Below are 12,611 nucleotides of genomic sequence, written 5' to 3' on the forward strand. Positions count from 1 at the left end.
AATTAGAAAACGTGCGAGTAGAAGCTAAAGCTGCAATGGAAGCAAAAAATGAGATGATGAGAGAGAGAGGAAACAACAAGCACCACAAGGAACCCTTTGCCAAAGGAGATAAAGTTTGGTTAGAAACGACAAACATTCATTACAATCGTCCGACTCGGAAACTAGATCACAAACGATATGGACCTTTCGAGATCTTGAAACAAATCGGCGATCGATCTTACAAACTGAAGTTACCTGATACTTGGGCAATACACGACGTCTTCCACACATCGCTCCTAACGAAAGTCCGAAACCCGGAGTTTGACAGTCAGAAGAAACCCACTCCACCTCCACCTGACATTATCAATGAAGAAAAAGAATATGAAGTTGAAGAAATCCGAGGACACCAACGAAAAGGCCGAGGAATACAATTTTTAGTTCACTGGAAAGGATATGGAAACGAAGACGACTCTTGGATACCACGCTCATCCCTAGAAAATGCAGAAGAAGCACTCTCCGAATATAGAGCAAAACTTCCGAATGGACAGTTATAAAATCAACCAAAAACGCTCCAACTCTTTCATCCCTTCATCGACCACAATATGCAAGCCATTACCGAATCTTTTACACCGGTTTCAAAAGACCTCTTTATCTGTGGAGCCGACATTGTATTCATGACCGACGACGGAGCCAAATTCCACGTCCATTCCTACTTCTTCACTCGCGAATCTATCTATTGGCAACAAAAACTCACCGGCCATAATGAACCTCACCATCCTTTATCCAAACACTATACACCAAACGATCCCTACATCATCCAAGATGTAGACTCTCATGATTTTCGAAAATTCCTCCGTGTATTCTATAACACGCGATATGGTGATTACTCTTTCTTTTCCAACCTCGACTGGGTCGACATCTTATCAATTGCACACAAATGGGAGTTTCCACACGTCAAAACTCTTTCCAAACTTTATCTTGGAAAAATGGGCTATGGAGTTGTTGAACGAACTTGTGGAGTTCACTGTACTCGAATCATTGACGATGAAATGATTGACCGTTCTTATCCTCGTCAAGTCTATCTTATTTTGTGTGGACACGAAATCTGAACAGGGGGTAATGTTATGAATTTACCAACCTATAGGAGGGACGTCATCATGCTTACTCATTTCCATATCCCTGGATATACTCTTCCCCACCTACACTTCTCCCATCATTCATTCCCATGTCACTTTCTCTTTGATGTTACCTTGTTTATCTTTCCCTTCTCATGATCATTCTTATTGTTCCCTTGATTGATCCTTCATGTTACCTGTTATATCCTTTTGTTCTCATGATCAATCTTCTATTCTCATGATTGATCATCCTCCTTCCTAGTTTATACTTTCATTCTCACTGATTACTCATCTACCTCAGTCATAGTTACTCAGCCCGTTCTATAGTTAGTTACCTCGGGTAGATAGTCTTAGTATAAGTAAGCATAGATACTCTCTGTATTTCCTACGCTTTACCAACTTGCTTTTACCCTTACTCACCCTCAAGTCTTTGCCTTCATTGCAACCTGAGTATTCGCTCTAAGGTCGTAACAAGGGGTTTTATGTTCTAGATATGAGAACTATGTTACAAACGGATTTATCTATGAGTCATTGTTACATGTGATTCGGACTTTTCGGAATAGGGTATAAGATAGACCTGTCCAATTACAGGCCAAGGGGCATACAGTAAAGACACCGCTTAACTTCGCTGGATTGATCATCCGTGGACTAAGCTTTTGCAGTCTGGATACTATCAGGCTAGACTATAGGCTCGCTGGTAGCCGGTAGCTTCAGACCATAAACAGCTGATTTCTGCAGGTAGCAACGCCTCACTAGCCATGTGGGTGAACGGTAGCTGTTTACCTCCGATTCCAATTTAGCTAGTGGGTCCATGATTGGCTGATTGGTCTGTTGATGCCTATCAACCGGAGTCTCGGGCTATCTCATCTGACTGACCCGAAGGTTCCTCCGTATGGTTGTAGCTTCTCAGGTGTGTTCCTAATGGGTCTAGGCATAAGGCACAGCGAAGCTTCCTTAATTATGAAGTCCCGACTATGTCCTTTGTCCTAGCTAGCACCGGTGTCACTTTATAACCTCTATTTGGATAGCGAATCCTCCTAGCTATGTGGCTATCTTTTCCTTACTGGTACAGGTTTCCCAGATAGGAGCCAAGGTTGGGTTTGTTACGTCTGAGACACTACATGGAGGTGATGTATGTCATGTAGCTGGGGTTATGAGATGTAGCTAGCTCACTAAATGAACTTATACGTCGTAGCTTAAGTGTTTTCAAGCGTGAAACAGCTTGGGCCGTAACATCTCCCCCTCACTATAAATGACTGCCCTCAGTCGTTCTGATACCAGACTTTTTACTGCTCTGGACGCTACTGGGATACAGTCTTACAGAATTGCCATAATGTCTTTCCGGCTCGGTTTCCGGGGGCTTTTCTAGAATTCTACCACGAGGTAGTGATTCTATTTCTCCTTTAGTCTAGGTCTACTGATCGAGGGTGCCTTTGTTAGGGTTGGGTTGACACGAGGCCTGCCTATTATAGGATGCCATCACCATTCACCCTTTTTGAGGCAATGGTGATTCACTTGATCGTGATTCCTGATTGGTTCGGAGTAGCCTCGTTGTCCGCTCCGAGATTTTTGGGGAAGCTTGATCTTTGTGATAACAATCTATGACCCAAATCCTAAGCTACTGATTGGCCACCTTATACTTAGTTGCCCCAACGTGAGTATATTGAGTGGGTTCTTTTCTGACTGTGAGATTTGTCTGCTAAGTCGGGGTCGACTAGCTCTTAGTCGTGGTGATTGTTTGGTCATGGGAATTTTAATTTCCTTTTGCCATATTTAAGACAACTTCGGCTCAACCCCGCTGTTTGTGTTTTCTTTTTCGTATCGTCTCATGGCTCCTTCCGGCAAGCCCCACCGTCAGCAATCGTCAGCTAAGCCGCTTAAGCCAGGCCGGTCAAAGGACAAGGTAAAGGAGACTAACAAGGAAGCTGCACGTCGCAAGAAACGCGAACTCGAACAGGAGGCCGAGGACGCTCGTCTCGAAGCTGAGATCAAGGCTCGTCGTGCCTCGTGAGCACTTGCCGAGGCCGAAGCTGCTCAGGCTGCCTCCGAAGCTAAGAAATGTCGAGTCTCATCTTCAAAAGCTAGGCCCAAAACTCCGGAGCCTTGTACGTCTTATTTTCCTGTCTATTTCTTCTACTAATATAACACTTTTCAGCTTCTGAAGAAGAAGAAGTTGAAGTGTAAGTACTTCGTGTGTCCTCTTCTTTATTTTTCTTTAATTCTGTCTAGTAAACCGAAGTGCAAAGGCAAAGCTCAAGCTAAGGTAGAGTTATCTGAGGCTTCTTCCGAGGAAGAGGAAGACGACGACAAAGCCGACGGAACTGCCGAAGGCGATGACTACGAGGACGAAGAAGAAGCTACTCCTCCTTCCAAGAAGGCCATTCCTCGCCCTAAACACCGTCGCTCGCCCTCTCTGGAGGTCCTTCCCAAGAAGGCTGGCCGCACCAACAACACTCGCGACGCTGGCTCAGTTAGCTGATCGGTCAAGCCTAGGACCATTGTAGAGGTGGAGATTCCCGTTTGTGCTCCTGTCAAAGCTAAAGCTGCCTCTTCAAAAACTTGTCCGGCTCAAACATTCGCTCAAATGGCTGCAAGAGAATGACCACCGACCCCTACGCATGGTATTGGTATGTCTCTAGTTTTCCTACTGGTGTGGCTCCTCCTGATTTTTATCTAGCTCCCCGTCACCCCCAAGACCTAATTGAAAGCTACGGGCTGGTCTCTAGTCTCCCTTACCTCGACTTTTCACGCGATCTTTTTATGGTTACTGAGCCTTCTTTAGCTAAGGTGAGTACTAATTTTTTCTGTCCTGTTTCGCCTTTAGATACTGATAGCTTCGCTTAGTCCAAGATCCCTGCTGGTAGCTGCGTCAACTGCACTACAAATTTCACCGAATGCGTACATCACATGGTGGTCCCGGATCCGGACCTTGCTGCAGCTAACCTCGACGTTTGTTCTGAACTCAAGAAAGTGGTTGAACGTCTCGCCTGTGTCTCCTGCAAACAGAACAGCCGCAGCCACTGTTCTCACAGCAAACCTCCCGAGATCACCCAGTTCCTCGCCGAGGCTCTTAGGTCTCTGACGCTTTCTAGCGAGTCTCGTAAGTGTTTATCATGCCGTGTGGTCGTAGCTAGCTGACTCTGCTGGTGTTCTCATAGATCTTCATGTCAGTGCTCGCAACTTAAGTGTTGGAGCTACTGAGCTTTTAGGACTTCAACGCCTTACTCGTCTCGCCTTCGCTCGTCTCACTTCTGATGCGGCTCGTCATGCCGCTGATATCCTCGAAGCTAAGAAGGCTCATACCCATGAGCTAGACTACTTCGTCAAAGCTGGGCTCGTTTCCGACATCAATCAGCTTCCTGCTTTGTTCGATATCTGCGAACGATTCTTCCCTCCTGAATCCAACACTGCTCCTGGGGGTCCAGATCTCACGATTGTGGAGGTTTGGCATGCCTATTCCACTTTACTGGCTTTTATCCATGACGTCCATGGTGTGCCCGATGGGAGTAGTCACGCTTGGTCCTCGATGCCGGAGCATCCTGGATTTCTAGCTACGTTGGTGGAACATAATCTTGCAGCTTCCTCACTTGAGTCTGAGAGCTCTTCTGCTGATCTTTCTACTCCTACCCCGTCTCAAGCTATCCCTACTACTCCTGGCTTGCCCAGTGTCCTCGTCAATCGAGACGTGCCTCCTATCGCCGTTTTACACAATCAAAAAGCTTCGCCGTCCCCTGTTTCCAAGGCTCAAGCTCACAAGGCTGGAAAGGCTTGTCAGGAGTAGGTTGCGTATTCGTCTGTGTTTTCTTTACTGCTCTGCCCTATCTGCTGCTCTGTTGTTTTTGCTGTTTGTCTTATCTGTTTTCGTTATGTAGCTACTCTCTTGTAGTAGTTTATATAACAAGCTATCTTCTGTGTTTTGTCGCTATACGCAAGCTTGGATGCTCCTTAGCTGGACGGAGATCTGATTTACAGATAGCTCCTTATACTCCTGTCCCTATATAGACAAGGTGTATGTTCCCCTAAGGCTCTGTTTATCTACTGGTTCGATTATTTTCCCTATCTCCTATATTGGTTTCAGATCTCCATGGACCATTCCCTAGTAAGCCTGGGGTCCCTGGGATCGTTTTACTGATAGCTTCTGATGTTTTTCGAGGATCTTAGTCTCTGTAATGATCCTAAAAGCCTCCTGTTCATCTGGTCTACTATTGTAGCTTGTAGTTCCTGTACAAAATATTTTCGTTTATGCTTTTCTTCTTTCCTCTATCTCCCCCTCGCTATAAGATGACGTCCCCGTCATTCCAAGCTGGTGAGTGGAAGTACAGGCTGACAATTACCAAGCCTGTGGGCAGCTTCGGCAGCGTGATGCGCCGCGTTCCCATGTAATCGGGAAACATCTGGTGAAGGTGACGAAAAATTTTCTGAGGAGCTCCATCAGAGCTTGGGCATTTGGTGCGTAGCTTCGTTGAAGTTCCGTGTGGAGCCGTTTCTCATATGGGCCCACAACAAGCTCTACTGGCGAGAAGAGGACGTGGCGGGCATAAAAGAGGCAGCTTTATTTCATTCCCTCATCGGTTTTCTCAACCAACATTTTTGCCGCCTCTGCCCATGTCCTCATCTCCTGCTACTGCTCCTACTGGTCCTGGTGCCGGGCTTCGTCCTGGTACCATTCAGGCTAGGCTGGAGCTTGACGATAATATCAGTAACTTTCATCATCGTCTCAGCCGTTTCGATAGCAAGCAGACAACCCTCCGGTCTGTCGGCAATGCGCTGGCCATGGTCATCCCTGCTGCAGTAAGCTAGGAAGCATGTTGATTTCCGTCTATCAAGCTAACGTCGTCGCTGTAGGAGACCTTATTGCATTATCTTGGTCTCGATCCTGCTGCTCTGGAGCGTGGTGATCCGTTCAAGTTGCTATTCCGCACTAAACGTTGTTTCGAACAATGGCAGCAAAGCTATGAAAGGGGGTATGAGATGCCCCGTATCTACGGACGTGTCTGCGAGATAATTGAGCAAAAGAATCGCTCCAAATCAAGCTCTGGTGGTGGTGGCCCTAAGGATGCTGCTGGTAATAACAAGTCACCCGTTGAGACTACTGATCGTCCTAGCTTGCCTCCTTCAAAAAGGTACATGCTTATAGTCGCCTAACTACCGTGACTGACAGGGTATCTAGCGCCGTCGTGGTAAAGCTGTCAAGTCTGCTGAAGTTGTTGAAAGTAGCGACACAGGAAGTGATGAAGAAGAGGTAGAAGTTGTGGCTGCTGCCACTCCTGTCAAGGTTGCCCCTCCCCCGACTTCGACTGTGAGTAGCTACTCATCGTCTGGCTGTGTCTCCTGTGCTGACCTTTTCCAATGAAGGCTATGGAAGTTGACAATGAGGGTTCTCCCTCTAATAACTCTGCTGCGTCTCCTGGTTCTGACCAAGCTACGCCTTCCAAAGCACGTCGGAACTCTTGTTCTGCAGTGGTGAGTCCCAGGGGACTCCTAGTATCTGATCTCGAACTGACTAGCTTCGTGTTCTAGCCTGACCAACCTGTTCGAGCTAAAACAGTGTGTATTCCTTATGCCAAAGTCCCTGGGATTGACACCAACAGCTGGGCTTACAAGCATGCTGTACAGATCATAACTCGCCTGGGTACTGCGGCTACAGGTTTGGCACCTCTGCCTTCAGGTTGGTTTCGACGTTCCTACTAAAGCTAGCTGAGAGCTGACAGTGATTTTAGGCGATAGTATCCTTAGCATTTTGCAGGGTCTATCCTCTGCTGCCGTAGACCTCGATCACTCTCAAGCTCAAGCTGGCAGTAAGGGTGCTTTGGAAGCTCGCCTCCTAGCTACTACTGGAGTTCTGGTCGTCGCTGCTCATGACCTTGAGGTTGCTGCTTGCCGCTATGAGCACGCTGCCCAGCAACACAAGACCTTGTCTAACCTTGCTGAGGCCCATGCTAAGTAGCTAGCTTTTAGCCTAGTCATGATCTTTTTGTAGTACCTTTGTCTTCTAGTACTATCCAAAGCACTGAGCAACCGTCTGCTGATTATCTACTGTCTTTACTGCTGAATGTAGGCTAGTTTGTCCATGTACCTATGTAGCTTGGAACGACTTTGCCTCTGTGTTTGACCTTTTATTGGTGGAGCTATAGCTCGCTATCCATTGTCAGATCTGCGTCGTTTTCCTCCTTTTCGAGGAGTTCGAGCTCGTGACCAGATGTATCCAACAACTCTTGTATATTTGGCCCAAACTCGATTTGCTGTCTAGCTAGATATGGAACTACCCTGTAAGCGGCAACCTTGTTCTGCCAGACTGAGCCATTGAATTCGGCAACAATGTATGCTCCTCCCTTAAGTCGTTTTACAATGATTACTGGCCCAAGATAGCGGGTTTTCATCTTCCTGTCTGCTGACATCTCCACTGCGGAGTTCCGGACTAGAGCTAGGTCTCCTGGCTCTAGCTTGAACTAGCGAGAGTCTCCACGGATTTAGTCGAGTTGGAGTGCTCGACGAAGCTTTTCATTACTGACTCTCTGTCTCATATCTTCGACATGAGATATATGTTTAGCTAGGGCTTGCGCCCTTAAGCCGATTAGATCTGAACTAGATATCATCTTTGCTGGGTATTTGACCAGCCATGTTGCTTCTGCTATGTCCAAAGGGATCGTAGGTTGAGCACCTGTGACCAGGAAATACGGTGAACATCTCGTCCCCTTCCTGACCGTAATTCTATCTGCCCAAGCTACGTGGTGAAGAGCCCAAAACCATCGTTTTGTGTCTCCTCCTGTCGCTTTATAGAGCATCTGGCAAAGATTCATCAGTAAAAAGTTTTGTCACTTGAAGCTACTTGAAGCTACTTGAAACCATCTTGAAAAAACTTCAAGTACTCATCAAGTAGACTTTTTTCTCAAGTGCCTCAAGTCAGGGTCTAATCTTGAGAGCTACTTGAAGTCAGGTTTTCAAGTCCCTCAAGTAGTCTCAAGTGGTGATATCAACTAGAGTACTCAAGTATCTCAAGTTTGTCCAAGTATGTTCAAGACAGGTAATATTTAATATTATAATATGGCCAAGTATACATCAAGTTTCATCAAGTGACTCAAGAGCTCTTCAAGTATGTATCAAGTTCATCAAGTAAACACAAGAGTTCTTCAAGTATACATCAAGTCTCATCAAGTGAACTCAAGAGCTCTTCAATAAGTCAACAAAATGTTTATATTAGCATAGTAAATATAATACATTGGATATAATCTATACAGAGGGATAGGATTAGAGAATGGGAAAGGATAGAGGAGAGGGAAGATGTTCTACAAGTAACAAATGAGCATAGAAAGATAGAAAGATAGAAAGCACTCACCAGAGACCTTGAAATCTCCCCCAAATCCTCCCAAACTCCCCCAAGAATCTCTCTATACATCCCCCTACATATCCACCATATCCTCCCTCAAATATCCACCAAAATACCCCTAAAAATGCTTCCCAAATAGGCAAAAATGCGCCCTAATTAAGCTTAGAATTAGCTAGGAGAGAGATAGGGAAGGGAAGGGAAGTTACTCACTTGAATATAAGCCTAGGAGAGCAATGAGGAGGGAAGGGGAGGGAGGGGAGGGGAGGAATGATGGTGGTGATGAGGAAGGATCACCGTCGTGCTTGAAACAGAAGTTCAACATGTCACATGACATCACATGACGTCTGGACTTGGGATTTTCGAGTCAAAGTTCCTCAAATCATAGGTAGGAGATATTTTCGGGTCATTTCTGCATGGATTTTAATGATCTAAAAGTGTATTCCTATAGTTTCGAGGTCGGGGAGTTTGAATATCTAATTATATTCTTTGTTGGATGAAAGCCTATTGAGATATGGCACATTTAACATATGATAAACCCAAAATTGCGCTATAGCTCCTCAAGTATTGATCGGATAATAAATCTAAAACCAGATCCGAATTCCTGGACCTTGAATACATATATTTGCACTCTTAAAACATGAGAATCGGCGCAGGAACCAGTATAAAACATGACATTCTTGTTATGTTTTTCTATATCTCCATAACTGGTAAGGTAGACCTCTTACAAAACTCACCAGGTCACATGACAATTTCGTGACAAAAGCGTGATATTTCGGACTAAATCTGCATCAGTAAAAAGTTATTCTACTTGAGCAACTTGAGAAAAATAGCACTTGAGAGCAACTTGAAAAAAGTTTCAAGATCATCAAGTAATGTCTCAAGTAAGAATTCAAGAGATTTTACTTGAAAAGCTTCTTGAAAAAATGATTTATGCTTGAAATAAACTGTCATTTTTCAAGTTTCTTCAAGTATAAGCAAGTACATTTCAAATCTCATCAAGTATAATCTCAAGTTGTCACTCAAGTAAGCCTCAAGTGAAATTCAAGTAAATTTCAAGTTTCTTCAAGTAAGCCTCAAGTAAGCCTCAAGTAAGCCTCAAGTAAATCTCAAGTTTCTTCAAGTAAGCTTCAAGTATACTTCAAGTTGTCACTCAAGTAACCCTCAAGTAAGCCTCAAGTAAATTTCAAGTTTTTTCAAGTAACCCTCAAGTATACTTCAAGTAAGTTTCAAGTTTCTTCAAGTAAGTCTATATGTATGTTTTCGTCGGAAAACATACCAGTTATGGAGATATAGACAAACATAACAAGAATGTCATGTTTTATACTGGTTCCTGCGCCGATTCTCATGTTTTAAGAGTGCAAATATATGTATTCAAGGTCCAGGAATTCGGATCTGGTTTTAGATTTATTATCCGATCAATACTTGAGGAGCTATAGCGCAATTTTGGGTTTATCATATGTTAAATGTGCCATATCTCAATAGGCTTTCATCCAACAAAGAATATAATTAGATATTCAAACTCCCCGACCTCGAAACTATAGGAATACACTTTTAGATCATTAAAATCCATGCAGAAATGACCCGAAAATATCTCCTACCTATGATTTGAGGAACTTTGACTCGAAAATCCCAAGTCCAGACGTCATGTGATGTCATGTGACATGTTGAACTTCTGTTTCAAGCACGACGGTGATCCTTCCTCATCACCACCATCATTCCTCCCCTCCCCTCCCTCCCCTTCCCTCCTCATTGCTCTCCTAGGCTTATATTCAAGTGAGTAACTTCCCTTCCCTTCCCTATCTCTCTCCTAGCTAATTCTAAGCTTAATTAGGGCGCATTTTTGCCTATTTGGGAAGCATTTTTAGGGGTATTTTGGTGGATATTTGAGGGAGGATATGGTGGATATGTAGGGGGATGTATAGAGAGATTCTTGGGGGAGTTTGGGAGGATTTGGGGGAGATTTCAAGGTCTCTGGTGAGTGCTTTCTATCTTTCTATCTTTCTATGCTCATTTGTTACTTGCAGAACATCTTCCCTCTCCTCTATCCTTTCCCATTCTCTAATCCTATCCCTCTGTATAGATTATATCCAATGTATTATATTTACTATGCTAATATAAACATTTTGTTGACTTATTGAAGAGCTCTTGAGTTCACTTGATAAGACTTGATGTATACTTGAAGAACTCTTGAGTTTACTTGATGAACTTGATGTATACTTGAAGAACTCTTGTGTTATAGTGACCCCGGCCCGGTCCTAAGCTGGGGCGTTATGTTGATAGAAATACTCTAATTGGCAGGGCTAAAACAAGAATAGTACTTAAACTAAAATTTTCAATTGATTCATAATCAGAGTGTATAACAAAGGAGACCTCCTCGATGAATCGAGAAGAGTAACTCAAATGCGCCGTTATAGTACTAAGAGCTTGAGAGCGGGTTATAGAGCTTAGCAATTAAGTCTGATGGTTCAAGCGTATAGTTAGACTAAGACTTTGTATTCAAGTCTCCACCTAACCAAGTAGAAACGTTGTTTCTACATGGTAAAGTTGAGCATCTTATATATGTTTTACAAGTACTCTATATATAACTAAGATAAACTTCTTAAGGTACTGAGACTCGACTCGGGAATGACTCAGGAACTATAAAGAAGTTTTCGTCATACTAAAATAGAAACGGAACAAGTGAACAATAATTATAGAAAGTTAATTATAAACTATTTCCGGATCATTAAAACAGATCAATAGAGTATGTAAGAAAATCACAATCAAGATAGCAAAATATAAGTACACTAAAAGGAAAACATAATTGTAATTACAAATGAAGTAATTACTATGAGAAATATAACCGTAGATGTCACGGTTCATAACATCTTGAGTCACTTGATGAACTCTTGAGTTTACTTGATGAAACTTGATACATACTTGAAGAGTTCTTGAGTCACTTGAAGAACTCTTGAGTTTACTTGATGAACTTGATACATACTTGAAGAGCTCTTGAGTCACTTGATGAAACTTGATGTATACTTGGCCATATTATAATATTAAATATTACCTGTCTTGAACATACTTGGACAAACTTGAGATACTTGAGTACTCTAGTTGATATCACCACTTGAGACTACTTGAGGGACTTGAAAACCTGACTTCAAGTAGCTCTCAAGATTAGACCCTGACTTGAGGCACTTGAGAAAAAAGTCTACTTGATGAGTACTTGAAGTTTTTTCAAGATGGTTTCAAGTAGCTTCAAGTAGCTTCAAGTGACAAAACTTTTTACTGATGGTGTAGGCCTATGCACAGACGTGCATGGGCAAAGTTGTTTTGCACCACCATTTATGCCTTCTTCCTCAACTAAACGCAAAGCTCCACATACACTGGTGCCGTCAAACCCTAAACAATCGTCCAAAGTACCTGTCTTGAGTGTGATAACACCCTCAAGCTCAAAGTCTCGCCAGTCTTCCAATGTCCCAACTCTCTCAGAAATTCAACCCTGTAACCCGTGTCCCTGTGTACTTCCCATGACTCAATGGATATCAGATTCCTTGGGGACAAGGAGAACGAGGCTAGATATCCATCTCACTACAAACCCCATACACGAGCTCGTCGAAGACCCACCGTTCCTTTTCTCCCCCGGCGAGCTTACAACACTCCTTGTCCATGAGTGGCCAGACAGAAATGACGACCTGATCGGACAGATAGATGAAGATGCCTTGATGGTTGAAGCGTTAGAAATGCATAAGGCCAATGAAAACAAGTCACCTGTATGTCCGCCATATTAACAGTTATTTTTGTTTGATTTGGTTGGTGACTTTTATAGGAGGACCCGATGAAATCTTGGCAAGAAGAAATTGACCATTTTGTAGATGAGATGATTCGACTCGAAGGCCGCGGGGAGTATAGGGTGCAGGAATTCTGTTCGGAGTGTCACCAGGAAAGCCCGGAGTTTCGTTGTTGCGACTGCTTCACGGATGAACTCCTCTGCAAGTCTTGTATCATACAGTGACGGACAAAACTGTTGCAATGTTTATAACACCTTCAAAGATACTATTATAGCATGTGACAAACTAACCGTGACATCACGTAATTAACATTGTTCGAAAGCCATGCTTCTTGGCTTTAATTCGATAGTAATACCATTATGTAATTCTAAATATTCGTCGAAATACTGGCAATTTACTAACAAAGATGCATTGCAA

The 12,611-nt window shown here is 43.5% G+C and overlaps 3 protein-coding genes across 3 annotated transcripts; 2 read left to right on the forward strand and 1 right to left on the reverse strand.

Moving 5' to 3' along the window:
- Positions 1-581: 581 nt before the first annotated feature.
- AGABI2DRAFT_116164 (hypothetical protein) lies at positions 582-1,088 on the forward strand (the record flags this gene model as incomplete). Its single annotated transcript, XM_006459127.1, has 1 exon — positions 582-1,088. One exon carries the CDS (start codon positions 582-584, stop codon positions 1,086-1,088), a length of 507 nt encoding a protein of 168 aa, XP_006459190.1.
- Positions 1,089-2,922: 1,834 nt separating this feature from the next.
- On the forward strand, positions 2,923-7,041 carry AGABI2DRAFT_141788 (hypothetical protein; the record flags this gene model as incomplete). The annotated part of the gene is made up of 17 exons (XM_006459128.1): positions 2,923-3,101; positions 3,180-3,199; positions 3,250-3,274; positions 3,324-3,564; positions 3,599-3,725; positions 3,772-3,881; positions 3,939-4,194; positions 4,253-4,871; positions 5,097-5,193; positions 5,313-5,400; positions 5,433-5,543; positions 5,602-5,885; positions 5,940-6,176; positions 6,265-6,393; positions 6,450-6,557; positions 6,615-6,762; positions 6,863-7,041. 17 exons carry the CDS (start codon positions 2,923-2,925, stop codon positions 7,039-7,041), a joined length of 2,958 nt encoding a protein of 985 aa, XP_006459191.1.
- A 181-nt stretch (positions 7,042-7,222) lies between these two features.
- On the reverse strand, positions 7,223-7,879 carry AGABI2DRAFT_116167 (hypothetical protein; the record flags this gene model as incomplete). Its single annotated transcript, XM_006459129.1, has 2 exons — positions 7,223-7,543; positions 7,607-7,879. The coding sequence occupies 2 exons, from the start codon at positions 7,877-7,879 to the stop codon at positions 7,223-7,225; spliced, it is 594 nt and encodes a 197-aa protein (XP_006459192.1).
- Positions 7,880-12,611: the final 4,732 nt, after the last annotated feature.

Source organism: Agaricus bisporus (genome assembly GCF_000300575.1).
Source record: "Agaricus bisporus var. bisporus H97 unplaced genomic scaffold AGABI2scaffold_3, whole genome shotgun sequence".
In the NCBI taxonomy this organism is placed as follows: domain Eukaryota; kingdom Fungi; phylum Basidiomycota; class Agaricomycetes; order Agaricales; family Agaricaceae; genus Agaricus; species Agaricus bisporus.